The sequence below is a fragment of the Coffea arabica genome, chromosome 5e (genome assembly GCF_036785885.1).
Source record: "Coffea arabica cultivar ET-39 chromosome 5e, Coffea Arabica ET-39 HiFi, whole genome shotgun sequence".
Taxonomy (NCBI): domain Eukaryota; kingdom Viridiplantae; phylum Streptophyta; class Magnoliopsida; order Gentianales; family Rubiaceae; genus Coffea; species Coffea arabica.
In genome coordinates this window covers 43,774,077-43,797,937 of record NC_092318.1, presented here as the reverse complement: position 1 = coordinate 43,797,937, position 23,861 = coordinate 43,774,077, and the positions used below count along the sequence as shown (strand labels likewise).

General features: G+C 36.0%; 3 protein-coding genes across 3 annotated transcripts; 1 reads left to right on the top strand and 2 right to left on the bottom strand.

The window, feature by feature from the left end:
* Positions 1–254: 254 nt before the first annotated feature.
* On the bottom strand, positions 255–4,991 carry LOC113743320 (protein DETOXIFICATION 40). The gene is made up of 6 exons (XM_027271301.2): positions 4,565–4,991; positions 3,271–3,902; positions 1,748–1,986; positions 924–1,042; positions 723–809; positions 255–506 (listed from the first exon to the last, which is right to left on the bottom strand). Exons 1-6 carry the CDS (start codon positions 4,901–4,903, stop codon positions 435–437), a joined length of 1,488 nt encoding a protein of 495 aa, XP_027127102.2. The 5' UTR covers positions 4,904–4,991; the 3' UTR covers positions 255–434.
* A 7,116-nt stretch (positions 4,992–12,107) lies between these two features.
* Positions 12,108–13,652, bottom strand: LOC140007050 (uncharacterized). Its single transcript, XM_072049744.1, has 3 exons — positions 13,226–13,652; positions 12,507–13,015; positions 12,108–12,329 (listed from the first exon to the last, which is right to left on the bottom strand). Exons 1-3 carry the CDS (start codon positions 13,650–13,652, stop codon positions 12,108–12,110), a joined length of 1,158 nt encoding a protein of 385 aa, XP_071905845.1.
* An 8,624-nt stretch (positions 13,653–22,276) lies between these two features.
* LOC113687460 (uncharacterized) lies at positions 22,277–22,804 on the top strand. Its single transcript, XM_027205064.1, has one exon. The coding sequence runs from the start codon at positions 22,277–22,279 to the stop codon at positions 22,802–22,804; it is 528 nt and encodes a 175-aa protein (XP_027060865.1).
* Positions 22,805–23,861: the final 1,057 nt, after the last annotated feature.

Here is a 23,861-nt window from a genome sequence, read left to right as displayed (position 1 = left end):
TTATGTATGTGATAGACTATTATCATGTTTTTTGATCTATATGCCTATAAATATAGACGCGTGCATGATACATAATTTCTTAGGAGAAGAAAATATAGAAATTATAGACCCATGCATGGACTTTCTTCTTGCTTTACATATAAATATAGTAGCCTTATATTTTTCTGTATGCCTTATTTGCATATATTTAATTTTTTTTTCTTTTCCCAAAGGTTGTACAACTTTCTTTCATTGACACCCAAATTTTGCATACACGTACTTATTATTATTTTTTTAAATCTTACTGATTTTATTCAACTGTTTTGCCATCTAACTAATATCATCATTTCACATTTTTCCTATTACCCTAAAATACATACAAAAATAAAAAAAACTACTCATAAATAAATCATGGGCAACCCTAAGCTAATCGCTAAGCCAACTAGTACACCTGTTTACTTGTCGTCATTTAGGAGTGGTTGCTTTTGGTCGTCCCACGTAGCCAACCTCTTCTGAGCAATTTCCACCTACATTTCAGTTCAATAGGTTCATCAGATATTCAACCAAAATGCACTAATTCAATAAGAAATCCAGAAAAACAAATGAAAGAAGAAACACAATAACAAGCACAATTACAAACATCTAAAAAAAATGACCAAATTTGTTGTGAGAGTAACAAAAATGAGATTAATGACAAAAAAAAAAAAAACCATAGGGCCGAGGGATAATTTTTTTCCCAATACCTCTTTGTTCCAATCTGTACGAAAAGTTGTCCACAACAAAATCAGGGTTTGAAGAAATACACCGCTTATAATTCCTATCCATATCCCCTGCAAGCATTAGAAATTCTTGGAGTTAATTAAGATTAAGGTCTAAAACAAGAATATTTTGGTTATAAAATTTGCAAACAGTTAAAAGAAAGATGCAAAAAGACTAGAAGTTACCTTAGCACCGTACTTAAAGTAAAATCCAAATAAAGCACCCAAAGGAATTCCAATAAGATAATAACATCCAACATTCACGTAGGCAACAAAGGTTTGCCATCCACATCCAACAGCAACACCTTCAAAAATCATTTCGTACAAAATATCAACTCAATAAATAAAGAATACTTGAGTAATAATTTCAATAACATTGAAAGTGTAAATTCTTTTGCACTTAAAAAGAATTTAAGTATATGATGCACCATGCGCGAAAAATTAAAATTTGAATTGAATAAAAATTATATGTCATGAATATAGACGTATAGATATGCAATGGTGTAAATCTTTTTCTATCACTTTTTTAATTTCAAATTCATGCTAACACAAATCATTTGCAAAATTCACCTTCTCATTGAAGCTATAAAAAAATTAAATTTGTAATTGTATTTTATTTATTTATTTATTTATTTTATAAATAACAATCCACTACACTTAATTTCTTGAACTTTAGCAAACTAGTTAAATGTCAATTATTGGGATACTATATACTCTCTACATCCCATTGAAAGTGTTATACTTTTAATTTTTTAAATGTTTCAAATTATTGGTCATGTTAAAAAAGTCAAAACTTCTATTAGTCTCTTCTTCTAGTATAGTTCCTTCTTTTAATCAGGTGCATGTTGCTATTCCAATTCAAAATTTGAATTTATATGGGTAAAATTGAAAAGAGAAGCACAAAATTACAATCAAAAGCACTATTTTTAAAAACTTGTATTTTCAAAACACCACAAACAAATTGGAACACAAGACATATTTTTTTTCTTGAAGGACCAAAATGCAATTACCAGATAAGGCAGGTTGGATTCCGTTGAGAACGAGGCTAACCGCGAGGTATGGGGTGAGCTCGGAGACTGCTTCAGCCACGGTTTCGCCTTCTGTGAAGATGTAGCTGATGACGTGGCGGAGCGCAAGCACTATTATCGCTGCTATTATTGCACAAATGGTTGACAAGCAATTCACTACTAGTACTGAAAATGCTGCAGTTTTTGGATGTCCTGCTCCAAGCTCATTGCCTACTCTCACACTGCAAAATTGATTTTCACAAACTTTTAGGACTAGATAGTAATATTTTTCTACATAATTAGTTCATTTCAATTAAGCCCTTTTCAACATATTAACCTGCAAATGAAGCCCTACAACAAGTGATATTTTCAATTTAGTCCTTCAAAAGTGTTCATTGTACTAGTTGGCACTCTAATTAAAAATCATTTTCTAATTCAATTCAGCCCTTAAATATTTTCAGTTAAACTGATCGATTCGGTGAGCATTATTGATTTTTGCTCAATTGGCTCCATAGAAAATTAAATGTTTGTATCAATTTTACCTTTATACTACTTTGTTTTAATTACATGGTCTATAAGAGGGGTGAGATTAGCCAAAATTTTCAGAACTTTGGGGGCAAAATTGAAGAATTAAGATGTTAGAAGCTTAGAACATATAGGATTGATCTATACCCTCAATACAAAAGGAAAAAGCAATAAGAAAGCATTTTAATAGGAAGATCACCTATAGACTGGTCAACAAATTATCCTATTTGAAATTTAAAGGTGTTGCCACGTATATCAATATGTAAATTGCTAACTTTGTACTTCTCTTCTCAATCTAGAAGCTTCATCCCGTTAGAAATATAGGGAGTAAAAAAACTTTGTCAATTTTTAAATGCTGAAAACCATTTTGATTGAAATTCCTTTACTACCATACCTGATACCTGGCACACAATAAAGTATACAAAATCACAATTTGTAGTAAAGGAGTAAAATTTGTAGTATACAAAAACGCAATAATGATATAAAAACAAAGTAGTTGGGCAAGGGACAGGAGTAGGATGGTAAAGTTGAGGGATCAAATTTGGGCACCTAGCTAGATGTAATAAGAGTGGCATAATAGAGTGAGACTAAACTTAGTCAAGCACATAATAGCATGTTTTCAAGGAATTTTGAATGGTTTTTGAACCGCCTTTTTCTGTTAATTTTTATCTTATATGTACATTTTAAAGAAGTATTACAGTGAGATATTTATGGTTTAACTTTTTATATACTAACAATGTAGTGATTTTTTTTATACTAACAGTCATGGATGTACATCACATATGCATGATTTGAATTTCAAATTTGAATTCATGTTATGTGACATTATGTAAACTTACTAAAGAAAAAATTGTACACTCATAGTGTATAAAAAACATACTCAATATTTATAGTAGTATTCCAAAAATAACCGTGCAAATGGACCAATGATAAACGCCCAATTTGAACCACAATTTTAAGATGCTACCTTTTTTTTTAATTAATGGAATTTATGTACTTACCATACGGAGAGTGAATCAAGAGCCAATTCAGGATGATCCAGCAATCCAGCCAGCAAAACCAGAATTTGAATGTACCAAGTCTCTAAGCAAAGCATCACAGCTGAAGTAACAGACAGTCTAAAGAAACTCCAAAGTCCATGAAACGCATCCATGTTAAATCCAGCCCATGTTTTCTTGCATCTTTCACTCTTCACTATGTATATAAATTGCCCCACAACCACAATCCACCAGGACACACTAAGGACTAATGATGACCCCAACAAGCCAAGGCCAAGCTTATATGTTGCTAGCCAACTGAATAAGACATGAAAAGCTAGTGTTCCAAAAGAGATATAGGCACTTGGGGCTACAATACTCTGTGCTTGGAGAAATTTTTGTTTAGGGAAGTTGGCAGCATAGGCAAATATTTGAGGGATTAAGCCATAGATGAATATTGCTGCTTCTGATGCAACGTCTGGTGCTTCACCAAGTAATAAGAGAATAGGCTTAGAAAATATGTATATGATTGTAAGTGACACTCCAGTTAGAGTTAGGAGGATGGCTGATCTTTGAAGATATATGCCTAGCATGCCATACCTATGTGCTCCATATGCTTGTCCACATAGTGTTTCAACAGCACTTCCCATTCCCAGCTGTTTGGTACCCCCAAAAAAAAAAATGAGGATCAGATCATCAAAACTTGAATTATAATCTGGAAAATTTCTACTTTCTCTGTCTCAAAATGAACTATGTAAGGTTTTACAAACAAAGAAATGTTACGGATTGTACAATTTCTATAACTACAATTGGACTTCAAGAAGGAAACATCAGAGAAATGAAAAAAAAAAAAATCAGACAAATTACCAAATAAAGACCATTCAAATTCCAGGGGTAAAAGGAAAAAGAAAAAAGTTGGTGTACCAGAAAGGCCAAAGAACCAACAAATTCATCAAGGGAAAGCTAGAATACTATTTCTGGATTTTTGGTTTCTTGGACCAAAAAGCAGGTATACACCGATAAAAATTTCTTTATGGATGCATTGTTTTAAAGAACAAGGTCCTTGAAAATTTCCCACCACCATAAACATTAAATGCAAACAAGTACATAAATAAGTAAAATACAATTTGGGAGTACCCTTTGGCATTTTTCCTTCCTTTATGTATGTTTGTTCTTCTTTTCTGATAAACTCTTAGGAGTTCATGTCCCAAAGAAGAAGAAGAAGAAGAAGAAGAAGAAGAAATTGGATTGTACCATAAAATAAATCTTTTTAATTGTTAACAAATAAATATATAAATTGAGGAAAGATCAAGAGTACCATGAGACCATAGGCAAAAGTTTGAACACCATTGTTACCAAGGGAAGCAGCTGCATATTCAAGATTTCCAAGATGGCCAGAAAAGATTTGTGTGAGCATAGACATGAGGTAGTTTATCATGTAAACAACGACTGCAGGAGCAGCCAAGTGAACAAGAAGCTTGATCTCTATCCATGTTGCTGGTACCACCCGCTTGATAAATGGTACCTCTGTGTTACTCAATATCCTTTCTAGCTCATCACTAGCTTCCTTTCTCACCTGAGACTGTGTGTGTGTTAAAACTGGTTTTTTCTCATTTTGTGGAAGCGTCTTGTAACTACTATCTCCTGAAGAGCCCATAAGTGGAAGATTGGTTGACTAGTTCCTGTGCTGGAGATAGGAGTGCAATCAGTGCAGAAGTACTTCAAGCAATTGAGATGCTTCTACTTTTGGCCGTATTGTTATAACAGCAGTACACTAATTGGTCTGGTAGGCAAAATTCTGGAAGGCTCTAAGGCCATAGAATTTCAAATTTGCATTTTATGAGTATTAATGTTGAAATTGACAAAATAGTTGCCAAAATGGAAACTACATAATCATTAAACTATGGGCAAAATGTCCCGCTAGCCCTCAAACTATTATAAAATTTAACTTTTTGTCTTCTAATTATTAACTAATAAATGTTAGCCCTCAAACGAATTAAAGCATATAATTTTAACTCTTCCATCAACTTGCATCATCATGTCTAACAGAACTACCGGATGCACAAGATAGGCAAAATGCCCCAATGGCTCTCAAACTATTACAATATTTAACTTTTGATCCTCCAATTATTAATTGATAAGTTTTAATTCTCAAACTAATTAAAATGTATAATCCTAGCTCTTTCATCAACTTGAGTCATTATATCAAATAGAAACATCTATTGATAAAGAATCTGGGATGTACCCAACTAACCTATTGTTTGACAAATCAAGAAGGTTTGATGTAGTGATATAAAGCTAAGAATTGGTTATTTGAAAGATTTAGACAATTCAAGCTTGAGAAGGAACCAAAACCTATTGGAATATTCCCAAAAAATGAATTGTACGCTGAATTTATGCCATTAAGAGAAGCACATGAACCCAGTAAATTTGGAACAACACCGAAAAATTAGTTAAATTCCAAACGAAAGCAACTTAATTTCTTCAAGTTGCCTATCCTTGCCGAAAATTCTTTGTTTAGGGTTTTGGTTTTCATTGATTGTGCTCAAGTTCAGCAATTGGAGATTTGGTAAATTAGTTTATTATTCAAATGGGGATAAAACAATTTTACCCTAGCACATTTTCTATGAAGACGAAAACGTCCCTCAATTATGCACCTGTTGCACTTGCAGTGATGTATTGTTCAACATAATGACTTAAGTTGACCAAAGGGTTAGAATTATACCTTTTAATTAGTTAGAGGGGTAAAATTTATTATTTAATAGTCGGAGGGCCAAAAGTTGAATTTTATAATAGTTTAAGAGCTACTATTGTGCATATTGTGCTATTTCTATAAGATATAACAACTCAAGTTGATGGAAGGTTTATGATTATATGTTTTAATTAGTTGGAAGACTAAAACTTATCAATTAATCGTTGGAGGGTCAAAAGTTAAATTCGTAATGGTTTGAGAGCCATTGGGATATTTTGCCCTTAAACTTTTGTTTTTCTTTCTTTTTTGTTTTTGGGGTTAGGATACTTGTTAAGATATATTTCAAATATCATATTTTTGAAAATGTAAGATTAATTAGGGAAAATAAATAAACAAAAAAGGGGTACGTAGGTAAGATTAAATAGAAAAAATATATAAATGGAATGGAGGGTAATGATTGTTAGTATATGTATATATATGGTAGATTAGATGTATGGTATATGGTAGAATTTCAAATTTGCTTGCTATAAGGATTAATGTGGAAAATAACAAAATGGATGCCAAAATGATAACTGCTTAATGACTCGTCTCTTGCTAAAATTTTTCCTTTTCCTTTCTTAGAAGGGGGACAATAAGGACAATCTGAATAATTTTAGTCCATTTTAACTCCAAAAGCTACTAAAAAAATAGGAAAACTAGTAAACATTCCACTAAGAATGTCATTGTCTTTCTGCTTTTTAAATTTAAAATCATCTTGAACTTGAAAGCAGTTTTTTCCAAAATATTATTGGTTATATTTCTGCTTCTTCTTTTTTTTTTTTTTTTCCCAATTGCCTTGTGAAGGGATTCTAGATTTCAGTACAAAAACTGCAAAGTTTTGGTAATTTAATGCTGATGCTTATCTGGTATAGACAGTCTTTTATTTTCTAATGTTTCCAAGATATTCCTTCTTAGAAAAAGTAAAAGTATAAATATACTTCCAAACTTGCTATGCAGCAAAAATTCATATCAGCCTCCCACGCTACACTCAAATTCAATGCTGTTTAAGGAGGATTTCGAACGCCCAATGCCGGTGTGGGCTAAAAAAATCAACGGAAAGTCCAGAAAATTTCGTTCTGGTTCAGATTTTAGGTAACATATAACGACATCAGGACACGTCAATATAAAGATAATTATCATTCTTACCCTAATTTCATGTGCAGCCTGACCAAAAAACAGAAAAAGAAAAAAAAAACAAAATAAGGTTCAAGTGCTCGCCCTGTGTTTTCTCATTCACTTTTGTACTTGAGCAATTCTATGAGATATTGGTACTAACCTCATGACTAGTATCATTTTGTTGCTTCATTTGGCCTTCTTTATGCGTCTTCTGGGTGCATAGTGCCTTCAGATTTCACATTGTCACCCGGCAGTTTTGGGGCAGTGGTTCCACTATTGGACAGCATATAGATTTTTAAATAGTTCTTCACAAACAAACTGTGCAATTTCTTAATTAAGTTTTTGTTTTCTTGGCCAAATTTGACCCATCAACAGTTATGGTAATTGTACATTTTGTGAACAAAATTTGACACAAGGTAGATCGATCTTCACCAGGTGCCTCTAAGAGTCTCATATTGCAATTGCACTAGGTGATGTTTCTATCACATTTCTCGCAGCACTCACAGCACAAATATTATGTGTACTTCTATAATAAATACATATTTTTGTTATACAATATATGTGTATATATAGTATATTCTTCACAGAGGCAACGGTGAAATCAAGATCCAAAGGTTAGGGACAATTACTTTAATATACATTACATTACCATCTAAGGCAAAAATTTTCTGATGTACTAGACAATTGTATAGCGAACCACGATAACTGATACAAAGGTCGTGCCAATATGTTCAAATCTACAAAAAAAATTCAGGGATGATGATAATTTTGAAACAGCGATGCGATTAATATTTCTGTGTACTAGACAATTATAATTCGTGATAGATGAATTCAAATGAAGATTATTCAACCATTCTTACTAAGTTTTAGAATTCTTTATTTGATTTAAACAACATATAATATCATTTTGAATGAATTCACGTTCAAAGGAGGTAATAAATGCAATTACTTTGAAAATTAGGGGGACTATATAAAGGAGAAAGGAAATCCAAGAAATTTGAAGGGGTGTAAATGCATGACCAACTTATAATTTTCAAAACTTTTCTTGTTTGCTTTATGAATTTTTTCAAGGTTGACCTCACAACTCTGTAATGGCTCACACTTGTACTCTTTGATGGCTCACACGAGTAATTGATAGACTGTCCTTCCATGGCGGACCAACCGTCCCAGATGGAATAGCGTGTTTGTTTTGTTTATGTATTTGCGTATGAAGCCCTTTTCGAGAAGCCCTGTTTGGAACCCGAGTTTTTTGAAAGTTTGTTTAAAACTTTACTGTAGTACACTGTAAAAGTTTTTGAAAAAAATTTTTAAGATGAAAAACTTTTTTTTTCTTTCCTCTCTTCTTCTTTCTTTCCCGTCCCCCTTCCCCATTACCTCTGCCTCCCCAGCAGCCATGGTTCTACCAATTTTTTTTTCTTTTCTTTCTTTTTCTCTTTCTTTCTTTCTTTTTTCTTTTCTTTCCTCCTCCTCCTTCTCCTCCTCCTCCTCCTCCTCCTCCTCTTCTTCTTCTTCTTCTTCTTCTCCCTCCCTCTTCCCTCCCCCGCCACCTCTGCCTCGTTGAAGAACCAGCAGCCTACACGCCCAAATTTTTTTTTTCTTTTTCTCTTCCCCTCTTCTCCCTCTCTGCTCCCCTCTCTCCCTCTACTCCCCTTCACCCTCCCCCTCTCCCTCCCGAAGCTAGAGAACCGGCAGTGGAAGTTTTTTCAATTTTTTTTTTTTGCTTTTCTCTCCCCTTTTGCCCAATCTGGTCGCGCGGCGTCGAGGGGAGGATGGCTAGAGAGGGGAGGGGGATCTGGTGGCGCGGCGCCAAGGGGAGGGTGGCCAGGGAGGGGAGGGGGATTTGAGAAGAGGGGGAGAGGGGAGGGAAGGAGAGAGGGAGAGGGAGAGAGAGAGGGAGAAAGGAAGGGAGAAAAAAAGGGAACGCCGACGCCGGAAGCAGCGGCGGAGGTGGTGGCCGGCGATGAAGGTGTGGTGGATCGGGGTGGGGGAGAAAGAAGAAGAAAAGAGGAAGTTTTTTGTGTATTAGATATTTTGAAGTGTATAGATTAAAAAATTTATTAATTTTTTTTGGGTTCCTGTAGCTAAAATTGTTAAAAAACTAGTAGCTAAAAAACTTGGTCAAAAAACTCGGTTCCAAACAGCCCGAATTGGGATGCATAAAGATAGACTTTACACTTTTGTGGCTCTTGTTTCTTGAAAGATGCTCTGCATTCCTCAAAAAAGGAAAAAAAAAAGATATTTTGCTTTGGGTCGCTCTTTTCTAAAGTAAGATTCAACTTTATTCAGAAGTCGTTATCTTGACTTGTATTGTAGATTGTCGGATACAATCAGCAGTACATAAAAAATACACAGAAAAAAATGAAAAGTGAATAATGTCAAAATTCAAACAGCCTTCCTCTCCTTATAGATAGGATGAATTAAATTATAAAAATGTTATGCTGTGGCAAAAAAAGGACAATGTCAAAATTCAGACAATTTAAAAGAAAATTGGATACCAATTTTTTTTTTAATGTCAATTTTTTTAACCAAACTTACCAAGGATGGTTGTATCAAGCCACTGCTTGGCTGAGACAAAAAGTTGAATCACATTGTTACCCATGCATCCTATTACCGATGTAAAAACTGTGTTGGTGAACAATTTGTAAAAATTCTTGTAAGTGATTTATGATGCCACAAGCATACTTTAACTGGTAATTGGTATCGAACCCACCCAACTTTTCCCTGTACTAACAAAAAAAAAAAACTATTGAGGGACAAAGATAATTCGAACACGTACCCGTTGCATTTGATCCTCCAAAACTCATTCATTCATGGTTTTTAGAGATCATGCTGATTACGGGTGCCAGAAATCTCATTGGATTGTCCCTAACAAATGTATAGAAATATCCACAGAATTTGAAGTTTTTGAGTTAGAAGATAACAAACGTAAGCAAGTCCATTTTATATGCGTCTTAGTTTGCAAACTACAGAGTACCATAACTTCCAAGAAGTAGACAAATGTAAATGCTTCAAAAGGTTTTAAAATCATTTCACTTGAAATTTCCTAAAGTTTTAACTAGAGGGGCTCCTAATTTCTCCACATATCCATTATTGACTATACTAGCAATAAGGGCAAAAACCTAGGCGGCCATTAAACTTTTCTGAGGATCATGTTTTGACCATCGAACTATTTTTTGTCAATGATTGACCACTAAACAACTTAATCAGTCCACCCGTGCCCATTTCGTCGGTAATGGCTCTTAATTTCTGAAATTAGCATTACATGCGGCAAACCACAGGGGCAATTTTGTCCGTCAATCCACTGACCGTTCACTTACATTAATGCATCAACTGAAAAGAAAAAAAGAGCGGTAGAAACAAGCCAATTAAACAAACTGAAGTGTCTGGTCTTGTGGATGAAAAAATAGGGACTCAATTTCCAGCCCTAAATCATGTGTCAGAAATCGAAGAAGCCAAAGAATGTCGAGACGCTCTCCTAAACCCATACCTAGATGCTCCTGCGGATTAACAGCAATGGTGAAGACCTCATGGACAAATTGGAACCCAGCAAGAAGATTTGTGGTCTGCACTTTAGGAGAGGTAAGATCTTAGAGAGGTAAGATGTTAGATTTGTAATGGAAATGTTATAACAAGATGATTTAATCTTGGAAAATGTAAATTGCAGGATGAGGAATGTGGTTTTTGGGAATGGTATGATCCAACAATGTGCGAAAGATCAACTCAAGTGATTCCCGGTTTGCTGCGAAGAATGAATAGAATGGAAAGTACTATGGAGGAATTAGAAACTTCAGCAAGAAGATGGGAAAATAAAGCTCAAAAATTGGAACTTAAAGTTGCAAAATTGGAGGGTGAAGTGAAAAAGCACAAGACCAGAGAGCACTATCTCAAAAGAGCTCTTCTCGGTACATGGGCTTTTGTATTGCTGTATTGTTTTTGCTGCTATCTGAAGACTGTTATTAAGAGTGACCATATATTGGCCAGGGATAGTTAATGTTGTTGGGTGATTGTGATGAAATGAGAGTAGTAAGGTTGAGTGGATACAACTTTTGGTGGTAGTGTCCGTAGCAATAGCAGACCAAAGATTCCCATGTTGTATTTTATAGTGAATTTTTCATTGGTTTGTTTTCTTATGTAATGGAATCCCTGCTGCAATTGTGTTACTTTTTACTGAATGAATGGATGCAAGTTTTTTGTAGTTTCTTATGAAAGTGGCATTATAACACAGTAAATTAAGACAAAAGGAGCATTTCCATTGGATAAAACCAACTAGAAAAGTTTCCAATTTACAGAAGTACACAGCTTTCTGTTAAATATGCAAAAAGATAGTGGATGAAAAACAAAAGGCATCCACCATAACAAAATAAAAGCCATCCAGTATCAATATGAAGTGGATCCCATAAACTTTAATGCATCTATTTTAACAGCCCACTGAACTTAAATAAACTATTATAAGTCAAAAGACTTGTGTACATATCAGTCACCATCATCAACATCTCGGATCACATCTAAAACTGTATCCAATTCCATCTAACTTGCACCTGCACCTCTGCCTCTTGTAGATCTGGATCTAGATCTACCAGCATTTGCACATCTTCTACCCCTCCACCTACCAACCTTGAAGGGTGGTTCCTTTCCCAAGTAGGCATAGTTAGCATTAATCATCCCTTTGTCAGCATCAGTCAAGGGCCGTTTACCATTTCTATTGAATTTCATGCCAGATCTAGAACTTGTAGCTGCTAGATCTGGTTGCTGAACTACTGGTATTGGCTGTTGAAGTGGTGGAGTTGGGTGTTGGGACATTAGATCTGATTGCTGAGTTGCAGATGCGATTGGTTGGCTTGGTTGGCTAGCTGATGGAGTTTCCTATTGCTGTTGCCCCTGGGTCTCTATACCATGTGATTGGACTACTTTTGCTTGCTGTTTTCTTCTAGAAACCTTGTACAAATGGAAGTTGATTAGAGACTATATGTATGTATACTATATGACCTTTGAAATACATTGAACTGTATGTATACTATGTTGCAGCATTGTGCCCTGTTTTACCACATTTTCTGCAATGCATAGTGACATTTTTTCTAAGTTTTCTTCCATGGTTCTTCCCTTCTGTCTCATCTCTTCTCCTTGCCTTTTTTGGCCTCCCAGGCTGGACAGTGGGAATTGGAGGATCAAGTTGAAGCATGCTGGACTCAGGCCACAGTACTTGTCTGCTGATGGGTTGCAAGACATTATTATAAATCTATAAAAATAAGCTCTTGTAATAACATTCCACAATCATTTCATGTGGATCATCCTCAGTTTGCTTAATTGCTGCAATGGCATGGGTACAAGGTAAACCAGATAATTCCCAGATTCGACAAGTGCAACTCTTCTTTCTCAAATTCACAGCAAATTGGGAATTCCTTGGGCCCTTTACCTGATAACCATCAATCCCATTGAACTGTGGGAACCACTGGAAAGACTCTTCAATTCTGTCCTCAATAATTTTTCTAATCAAAGGACCAGTTGAGTGTGGATATCTAGTCATGGCAGCCTTTCTTTTTTGAATTCTTTCCATCATCAGTTCTCTAATATTCTCCAAGCAAGATATAATTGGTTTATCCCTGGCCTCTAGTATATGTGAATTGAAAGATTCGCACAGATTATTGACAATCATGTCACATTTAGTGTGAGGAGAAAAGTAAGCCTTACACCAATGCATCGGATGAGGAGCCTTCTCTACCCACTTGCATGCTTCATTGTCATACTTTTTCAAGTCCTCAGCAGCTTTCGTGTACATCTCAATTGTGCTGCTCCTAGCTATCGCCCACAGCATCCCTTTAAGTGCCTTTCCAGGATGTTTCTTCTTGAAATTTTGATACATGTGCTGCACACAGTATCTATGCTCAGAGTTGGGTAGCACCTCGGATAATGCTCTGTCCAATCCTTGCACAAAAATAAATGAATTATTGGTTCAAGCAGCCACAAGTCTCACATCAAATGTTGGATAATAAGATCCATACCTTTTGTTGATCAGAGATGAAAGTGTAGTGACACTGATTATCTATTTCCAAATCCGCTTGGAGAAGTTGTAAGAACCATTTCACTGTATTGTAGCTTCCTTCTCCACTATGGCCCAAGCAATAGGCCACCAACCATTGTTGGGATCAACTGCCACTGCTGATAACAGTTGAGCAGGGTAAGGCCCTTTTATATGGCAGCCATCAAGTCCAATCACAGGTCTACACATTTTGAATCCTTCTTTTAGTGCACCTAAACAACAGTATAGTCTCATGAACCTAGGATTCGAACCTGGATCTCTAAATGGAGTGAACTCGACCACCATGGTAGAATTAGTACGAGTCTTCTTAATCTCCTCACAATATTCCCATATATGTTTATACTGCTCGACTGCACAACCTTTGATTCTGTCAACAGCTATACCTTTAGCATTTCTGGCTATTGTTTTCGATATTTGTATCTTGTACTCCTCATGCATTGTCAGCCTTAAAGAATGGACTGGAATGCTCATATTGGCCCTAATTTTGTCCTCATATCTCTCAGCAACCCATTTAGCAGTCATCGTTTTATTTTTCCAGGCATGACTGCAGTTTTCATATACATCATAAAGGGTCTTAATCACCAAATCATTCGGCCCAAGTGCTTTCTCTTGAGAAGCATAACACTCCTAGTTGCATGGATCCTTGCACCTTACCCTTACTCTCAGTTCCTCATTAGTGTAGTACCAAACAGGTCTATCATTAGCAATAGAATAATTCTGCATTGCGGCCTTAAACTCAGCTGATGATGCAAATCGCATCCCAACCTGGAAATGTGGATTTCTCATATCCTTTTCAACATTGAAGTCAACATATTTGATTCCCTTCTGCCCTTCATTATCTTCATCAGAAGAACCATCAATGCTATGCAGGTCATCCTCCATCATGTTGTCATGCAACACATCTTCATCAGCAGCTTCTTCCATTTCCTCAGCAGCTTCCTGTGATGATGTGTTATGGTCAGCCTGTGCCGATGATGTCTTCTCCCTTCTTGCTGACCACTTTCTTTTTCCTCTTGTTGTTTTTCTAGGATACTTTTTCTTTGCTCTCTTGCTGCCACCAGATGAACCATCAGTTGCCTATGATTGTTTTTTAGCTTGGGCATCATGTTGACCATCTCCATGTGTACCACTTTCCAAGCCATTTACATCTTGGCTCTCGTGAAGTATAGATTCAGTAGTTCTCCTCATAACAGGAGGGGGAATTTCAACTGTGGGAGTTGGTTTCTCACGCCCAAGCATTTGATCATCTTTGCAAAACTCTTCGTCATCAGTGAAATGCTCCCCTTCTGAGCTGCTGTCATCTTTATCATCTTCTTCACCTGCCCTTGCATTCATATCAGTTTTATCTCCTTGACTCCTACTCTTTACACCAGTCCCACCAGCTTCTCCCTCAATGACAACACTTACTCTTACAGCTTCACCTCTACTTGTACCTCCCATTGCTGGTCCAGGGGCAGTCATATTTGTACTAACAAAAGAGCTACCAAAAAGATTTTTTCTAACCACCAATTGTTTATCAAGTTCTACAACTCCACTGCCATGTTCATCTACAACTACACTACCATGTTCATCAATTTCTTCAATTACAACCCCTGTTTTTTTCTTACTACCTAACAGTGGGGAATGTGACTAGATGTCAAGAATTTCAAGTAAAGGCCTATGATCACAGTAAACATCTATCAGTTTGTGCTCGTACGCTCATTTACACATTGCCACTATATCTGCATCTCCTTGTAATTCTCTTAATCCCTTATTCAAATCACTCCCAGGTTCTAAGTAATAGTAAAGCATTGTACCATTATGTCCTAATTCCTGAACCATCTCATTTATCTCATGGACAAACATTCTCTCCGCATCACACGCATCAACATAATCTATTTCACCACCAACGTATGTTTTATACTGACGCCCACTAAATCTACCACCATGAAACATTCTAATACTGAATAGTTCAGAATTAGGCACTGCAATGAAATGGGGAAAAAAAGGAATCACTTCATTTGAAAAAAAAAGGCTGAAAAAAACACTTGTTTATTTCAAAATTTCCCACTTTTACAACCGGCAGTTGGATGAAAACCCTAACATTTAAACCCCATAATACTGCTACATATTCACAACCCACAAATAAGCACCTTCGATTTCAGACACAAACTTGAGTAATACACCCATTACATTTAGTTTAAAGTATAGTTTCAGTTCATTCACATGATTTTCCCCAAAAAATAACTTATCGTAAATTTCATATGGATCAATGTCGACGTCTCTTCTCCTGATGATTCACTTCATAGATTCACCACGATTTTCCCTTCTCTTCGATCTTCAAAACCCTTCTCTTCGATCTTCCTACAACGATTTTGAGAACTTCAGTTTGTTTAATTGGCTTGTTTCTACCGCTCATTTTTTCTTTTCAGTTGATGCATTAATGTAAGTGAATGGTCAGTGGATTGACGGACAAAATTGCCCCTGTGGTTTGCCGCGTGTAATGCTAATTTCAGAAATTAAGAGCCATTACCGACGAAATGGGCACGGGTGGACTGATTAAGTTGTTTAGTGGTCAATCATTGACAAAAAATAGTTCGATGGTCAAAACATGATCCTGAGAAAAGTTTAATGGCCGTCGAGGTTTTTTACCCCTAGCAATAATCATACTATTCTGTATCTTAAGAGCACAGAAGCAAAAGATGTGTCTCTTTTTCAAAAAAAAAAAAAAAGACGTGTCTGATGTTACTTTATTTACAAAAGTTCATCTTTTTTTTTTATGCTAAAGTGTGTAGATGAGAGATAATGCTAAACTTTGTACTGCATTTTTTTTTGGCAACGATAATAATTATATAACTTATTCTATTTTAATCTATAGGGGAGAGGGAGCCTAAGGAAACTTGTGTATTAAGGGTTAGATAATAATTATATAACATATTCTATCCTAATTTACAACTAGGGATGGCAATGGGGGCGGGTGATTGCGGGCACCCGCCCCACGAGGGGCTAATGGGGAGGGGGTTGGGGCAGGGGCGGGGGGAATTTTTTCCCCCCGTTTAGAAACGGGGCAGGGGAGCGTACCCCCGCCCCGCCACCCGCTTTAAAAAAATAAATATATAAAATATATATGTATATAATTATATATATAATATATAATTGGAAAAATAGTCAATTTAGTCCCGAAATTTTTTTTACTGTCAATTTAGTCCCCCATTTAATTTTTTTGGCCAATTTAATCCCTATACTTATTTATCAGTTCCAATTGAGGAACATCACGGCGGCGCCACCTTATAATTTCGATGACATTTCTAATTGAGCAATTAAACAGGGGCATTTCAGGTACTTCACTGATGGGCAGTAAAATAAGAAATAAAATAGAAGGAAAAACACAAAACCAGTGAGAAAAACCGGACTGGTGTGTTTGGAGCCGTGAATGTGGCACTTAACATGCTGGGAAGGACTATTCCATCGTACATAGGCCGTCGGTTAATGTACCTTAAAGAGAAAACAAAGTCCTTTAAGAAGTAATGGGCTGCTTGAATTCTTTCAGGAGATTGCCTGATATTGTTGAATGTACGGAGTGCTGCTTCTTCCAAATTTCTTTATTTGCTGGTTTTCCCTTTTGTGCGCGTAAAACAATACTCTGTAATTGATGCACAAATGGGGTACAGACTTTAGGTTGCCCAGAGTACTGGCAACTATAAACACAGACCAAAAATAACTTTTCCAATGGTGAATGTCCGACAAGTTTTGGCTTGCCAACATTCGACAACCGCCATAATTGTTTGCCAGCTAGGCCAACGCAGCGCCCTGCTACTCAGTGTAAGGCATTCTTGTTTAAGAAATTCACTGCAATGCATTCAAGTGTCATCCATTTATTCCGACCTTGTCCCCTCCACACCCTCACCTCCAGTGCCGGTGCCCTCATTGCCTCCTCCCCCTCATCTTTCCTCTCCTCCAACGCCAGTTTATACATCCCCATCACCTTCACCACCCCCACCGCCACCTGTTTACTCTCCTTCTCTACCGCTTTCTCCGCCACCGCCGGTTTATTCTCTGCCACTTCCTCCTCCCTCACCCCCTCCACCTTCTTCTCCTCCTCCGCCACCACCTCTACCTTCTCCTCCTCCGCCACCACCTCCTCCATCTCCTCCTCCACCTTCTCCCCCTCCTCCATCTTATCCACCGCCATCTCCACCTCCTCCTCCAGCTATCTCATCACCTCTACCTTTCCCTCCATCTCCTTCGCCGACTCCGCCATACTGTGTATGCTCACCACTACCTTTACAACCAAATTCTCCACCACCTCCTCTATTCTCTCCACCACCTATCCCCTAATATTATAATTCACCACCTCCTCAGCCACCAAACTCATCCCCACCTCCACCACCAGTGTACATTTACTCATCGCCGCCCCCCACCACTTGTACGCTCGCCACCTCCACCGCCAGTTGTGCACTCCCCGCCTCCACCTCAATCACCTTCACCACTACATTGTATAGAACCCATCCACCACCATCACTACCGCCTTGTATAGAACCCCCCGATCACCACCCCTTGATTAAATCTCTTTGATTTGTTATACTAATAGGTTAATGAAGTTCGGTGGGTTTTTCTTGCTATAAAAATGTGTTGGTAAATTTTCCCTTCTATTTTACTTCTTATTTTATTGCTCATCAGTGAAGTACCTGAAATACCCCTGTTTAATTGTTCAATTAGAAGTTTCATCGAAATTATAAGGTGGCGCCGCCACGATATTCCTCAATTGGAACCGATGAATAAGTATAGGAATTAAATTGGCCAAAAAAAATTAAATAGGGACTAAATTGACAGTAAAAAAAGTTTAGGGACTAAATTGACCATTTTCCCTATATAATTTAATTAGTTACAAACTTATGATAATGATATTATTAGTTATATGTATTATATAATGTTTATTAGTATATATATAATATAATTGATATTATTAATTATACTAATAATTATATATGTGTACTAATACAAATTATTAATTGATTATACTAAATTTATTAATACATTTATACTAAATCCCTAATTACACTTAATACAAAAACAATTTTTCTTAAAAAAAGCACAAGCACAATAATGAATTGATGATTGTATCTGTGTCAAAAGTGAAAACTTGATTACTTTAGTTATATTTATTTCATCATATTGGATTGTATTCAAATAATTTTTGTTTGATTGTTTTTATAAGTTTCAATTGTAAAATTACAATGAATAATAATTTGATGATGTGTTGATATTTTAGTACTTGATTATTTGCTAAAATTTAACTATAATAAAATTATATAACAAATTTTTATTAGTCCCGTGGGACACCCGCTGGAGAAGCGGGGCGGGGCGGGGACGGGGGGAATTTGTAGGCAGTGGGGCGGGGGATGGGGGAGGGGGGTCCCCCGCCCCAACCCCGCTCTGTTGCCATCACTATTTACAGCGAGGGAGATTCTAAAGAGACTTGTGTATTAAGGGTTAGTAAATATGCAGAGCTGACTAAATTAAGGAGTGCTATAGGATTTTTTTTTGCTATAGTGGGGTTTAATCCCCCACCTACAACCCATAGCACCCCCTTGGATTTTTTTTGTTGCAGATGGAATTTGAACCCCTCTCCTATGGCCCATAGCATCCCCCTTGAATTTTTTTTGCAAGGAGGGACCTAACCCAGTCCCTCTCCAGTGGCCACTGAGTCAAGCTCATTGGTTTAAACTTTGTACTGCATTTACCATTCTTTTTACTTCTTTGTACTCATGGTTTAAACTTTGTAGTTTGTACTGCATTTACCATTCTTTTAAAACTTTGTACTCATGGGGAAAAAAAAGAAAGAAACTCATGATGATGCTCACTTACTTCTTTGTACTTTTCAGGTTTCGCATACTTGATGTTTAGACAATCCCATTAACCAAAGAATTTCGGTTTGGATTTGACATAATTAGGTATTTTTGGCCAACTTATACCACGGCATGTTGTGTAGGAGATATGAACTGCACATTACAATAGCATGGAATCGGTAGGGGTGATTGGCCATCCAAATTATTTCGGTCATTACTTTATTTGTATAATAAATTTAATTATTTTTAAAAATTTTAAATTACCTTTTTATTTTACATACATTATATCATAAAAAATATTATAATCATTATTTTTTCCTTACTTTAAGAGCCAAGTTAGAAGGATGGTAAGCATAGAAAGGTACCGTGGAAGACATGATAGAGGTGAAGAAATGGTAATGATAATCTCTTTCTTCTAATAAAATCGAGTGCCTTACCTAAATTAAACATGTGTCATAAGTCATAAAAAGAATAATCAAACGACTATTCTCGTGATTATCTTGATTGATGGGATATTGATTGGCTTTAGGATAGCCTAAAAGAATTGTGAGGAATTCTTTTTTTTTATTTTATGTATAATATACCAAACAAGTTATAAATCATAAAAAATAGATTATAAATATTTTTTAACTAAAGCACTGTATTGTTTATGGTGAACAATACACTCCCATGGGTCTAAAGTTGTTTTGAAAGTTAATCTCAAATAGAAAAGACAACCGTGTAAAATTTTAGCAATATACTTTTCAACTTAAGGTACCAAACTGGGAGGAGGTTGGGTTGGATGGTAAAGTATGAGAGATTATAAATAAAAAATTATATATTTTTTTTTAAAAAAAAACATAAGATACCAAACTTGATAAACTTCTGTCTCAAGCCACCAGAAGATAATTATTGAATCAATAGAAATATATCATTAATTACAACATGACAAACTGACTTACAAATGGTGGCATGACCTCTAAGATAAAGTTAAATTAAACAGATACTATTGAAATATTTAATGACTTTGTGAATGGGGATTTTTCTAGAGGAATAATATATATATATTGATATATTGAAAGTCAGAGAAAATTCGAACGTACGTCCACCAAATTCCATCCTCCAAACCTTATTCGTTCATTCTTTTAGGCGACCATGACCCATTTGTGGTGCCCCAACAGTTATTCTGTTGTCCCAAATAATTATATAGATGGTATTATCCACAAAATCTAAAATTTTTGAGTTTGATAACAAAATGCACATCCATTCGTCTGCCTTTTTATTACTAAAATTCTAACTGCAAAGTGCAAATTACCATTCTTTCGCAGTAGAGAAGACAAATAAGTAGAAAACAATTCCATTTGGATTGTGATCTTTAAGAACGTCTTCTAGGAGAACGATGCTGTTTTACCTTCTGAAACGTGATGTATGCGACATGAGATACCATGGTAATTGGGATACTAATTAGGTAATTGAATAACGTGCTCAAATAATATTTCAAAGAAAATCACTATGCGATATACTAGTAGAATAGTTAAACTGCTGTGCAGTAATTTACTTAAAAAGAAATCAAACTTATTCGAGATGGGTCATGGATCGAGTGAAAGATCCATGTGGCTTAAGAATATTCTGTCTCTACTACAAGTCCAATACAAATAGTCATAAAACAAACTTCTTTGGGATGAATAGGTTCAATTTCTCTTTCTATATGTGTGCTATCCTTTTAATAACTTCTTTGGGATGTATGTTCATAGTAATTCATTGACTTGTGTTCTCTATCTAATATTATCAATGTGATTTCCTAAACATTCCCGTAATCTCAGTCATTTTCCTTGTATGTCTATGTCTTTAGAACTATGAGTCGTTGTTCCTCGTCATTGACAAATTTTGAATCCTATCATTTATTTTGAAGGCTTTCCCTTCATCCTTCTAACTACATGATATGCTATTGAAGACTAATTTAAAAAGTAGAAGCTTATCTTTCTCAACTTCTTGCAATCTAATCTGCAAAAAATTGCGGGCTAACAAATTTGATTTTTGCAACTTTTCCAGGTAACCAAGAATTAGTTAACTCCCCTTTTGTTTTTTTATGTAAGTCTATATTTTTGTGGTTGCTGCATAATTCCCCAAGGAAAAATCATTTTATATGCAAAATACTGTCTATATTCAAGTCTAGTGTTGACTAGGAAGACGAAACAATGATCCCTTATACTTGTTTCCCCCATTCTTTCTGCTATTTTCTCATAACATTAATCCCATGTTCTTAATTTCTTGCACAATTACGCATAGCTATATATGTAAAAGTCCCATTTACTTGTCTTTTTGCAATTTTTACATGTGTTATTCTCGTCATATATACGGCAGTTATAATCCCATGTGAGTAGTTAGCTAAGCATGAAAGCTTGTATACTTATTGAAATGAATAGTTAGGAGTGAAGAGATTCAATCTGGAAAGTGGGCTGCAATGGGGTTACTTTCCTCCAGACGTTTAATTGTTCCGTGACCTAATCCAAGTAGATTAATTTGAATTTGCACTCAAAATTGTGGCTGGTTTCTTTGCTAATTAGAGCAATTCTGAAAGTAATACGTTCCCTTCAATTGTCAATATGGTAAGTTATGCCATCCCATCTTCTCCACTCATATGACAGTTTCAACCATGAACACTTTTGATTCACTAACTGTTGAAAATGAGGTTTGAATTAAAACCTTCATTGGTCTAGGAAGTTTCTTCTTAAAAGTCATGATTCTTCATTTTTTCCAGATCAGTTTCTTTTTGACTTTCGGTTGGGAAGTCATGACTTTTGGTCTAAAAACTGTCTACCAACAGTTTCTTCATGACTTTTGATCTATAAATATGTTAGTAGGGCAGAAAATTGGTAACCATTTTTTCTTTCCCTTTGTTGTATTAAAAAAAAACGTCTCTGCAGAAATTCCATAGAACCATCTTGAGAGAAAAGTGAAGACACAGATTTCATAGACTTCCTAAATTCTTGTGCAAATTTGAGGGAGAATTCACAGTTGAATCCTGGGGACAGATTGCTCACGCACTTCTGCACAAAGGGAATGAGCAAAATTCTGTTTTAGGACATTGATCAAAGATCAAGCCTCTGTGATTTGTAAGTTAGTAAGTTATTGTTATTAACATTGTTCTAGTTTATCACATCAGTGATTTGAACTTGTTTACTAGTAAGATTTGTTACTGGTAGTTTTCCGTTTCCTATTTCTTAGACTTTTCTTTAGTCTCCAACATTCGAAAACAGAAATTTTTTGTTGGAGGTTTTCTTGAGTCTATCTTTATTAGTTCATTGATTTGGTTTCACTTGAAAGCCGTTGAAAGATATGGCTTCAAGTTCTGATGTGAAATCAGATGTTCAGATCTCTAACAAGATCAATGATGAAAGGCCAGAAAAGTTTAAGGGAGTAGATTTCAAAAGATGGCAGCAGAAAATGCAATTTTATCTTACAACCTTGAACTTGGCACACATCCTCAAGGAGGAATGTCCCAAGCTAGCGGATCCAGATTCAAGAGAGTCTCTCTTGACTGTAGAGACATGGAAGCAGTCTGACTTCCTTTGCAGAAACTATATTCTCAATCGTCTCGATGATACGCTATATGACATATATTCAGCGTATTCTACTGCGAAGGAAGTCTGGGATTCACTGGAGAAGAAATACAAAATGGATGATGCTGGGGCCAAAAAGTTTGTGATTGGAAAATTCCTCAAGTATGTAATGGTGGATTCAAAGCCAGTGACAAAACAAGTAGAAGAGATTCAAATTCTCATGCATGAGTTACATGGGCAAGGATGCTCAATTAATGAACACTTTCAGGTTGGAGCAATAATTGAAAAATTGCCTTCATCTTGAAATGATTTCAAAATCTACTTGAAACACAAGCGTAGAGAGATGTCCATGGAGGATCTGATCTTGAGGTTGCGAGTAGAGGAAGATCATCGCAAGGGTGATAAGAGTGATGCACCATCCATGGAGGCCAAAGCCAATATGATTGAGGGATCGAGTTCCAAGTCAAAATTCCAAAAGAATAAAGGCAAAAAGAGAGTAGGAGGGGCTGGAAATTCTATGGCACTTAAAGGCAAGAATTTCAAGCAGATCAGAGGGTCATGCTGGGTGTGTGGAAAACTAGGGCACAAGGCAAAAGATTGTTATTTCAGAAAGGGCCAAAATGATGCTAACTCCTTGAAGAACAAGGAAGCAAACATGGTTGAAGAAAATGTTCAGCATATGGACACCGATGAAGACAATTTTGTTGCTGTAGTGACTGAAGTGAACGTCGTTTCTGATGTCAAGGGCTGGTGGATTGATACCGGAGCCACAAGGCACATCCGTTCGAATGAAAATCTATTTTGTGAATACAATAAGATCACAAATGGTGAAAAGCTCTACATGGGAAACTTCTCTTTTTCAAGAGTGGAGGGGAAAGGGACTATCAAGTTGAAGTTCACTTCTGGAAAAGTTGTAACCCTCAAGAATGTTCTTCATGTACCTGATATTAGAAAGAATCTAGTTTCTGGTCCACTCCTTAACCAAAAAGGATTCAAGCTTGTGTTTGAGTCCAATAAATTTGTACTTACTAAGGGTGGAATGCATGTAGGAAAAGGCTATTTGGCTGATGGTTTGTTCAAATTAAATGTAATGGTTGCAAGTGCTATGAATAAAAATAATATTTTTGTTTATATCGCTGATTCCTTTGACTTATGGCATGCAAGGCTAGGGCATGTTAATTCTAGATCTTTGCATAGAACGATGAATTTGGGACTTATTCCTAAATTTGACTTTGATGTTAAAAGAAAATGTGAAGTATGCATTGAATCAAAATTTGCTAGACATACTTATAAATCTGTCCAAGGAAGAACAAGTGAATTACTTGACTTAATTCACACGGATATATGTGACTTTAAGTTAC

Coding starts and splice junctions, on each gene's coding strand:
- LOC113743320 (XM_027271301.2), bottom strand. CDS start 4,903: ATGGGCTCTTCAGGAGATAGTAGTTACAAGACGCTTCCACAAAATGAG. Junction 3,903..4,564: donor CTTTTGCCTATGGTCTCATG/GTACTCTTGATC, acceptor GGTACCAAACAG/CTGGGAATGGGAAGTGCTGT. Junction 507..722: donor GTACAGATTGGAACAAAGAG/GTATTGGGAAAA, acceptor ACTGAAATGTAG/GTGGAAATTGCTCAGAAGAG.
- LOC140007050 (XM_072049744.1), bottom strand. CDS start 13,652: ATGACTGCTAAATGGGTTGCTGAGAGATATGAGGACAAAATTAGGGCC. Junction 13,016..13,225: donor GGCAGTTGATCCCAACAATG/GTTGGTGGCCTA, acceptor TTTTTGTGCAAG/GATTGGACAGAGCATTATCC. Junction 12,330..12,506: donor ATGGGATTGATGGTTATCAG/GTAAAGGGCCCA, acceptor TTATTTTTATAG/ATTTATAATAATGTCTTGCA.
- LOC113687460 (XM_027205064.1), top strand. CDS start 22,277: ATGGCTTCAAGTTCTGATGTGAAATCAGATGTTCAGATCTCTAACAAG.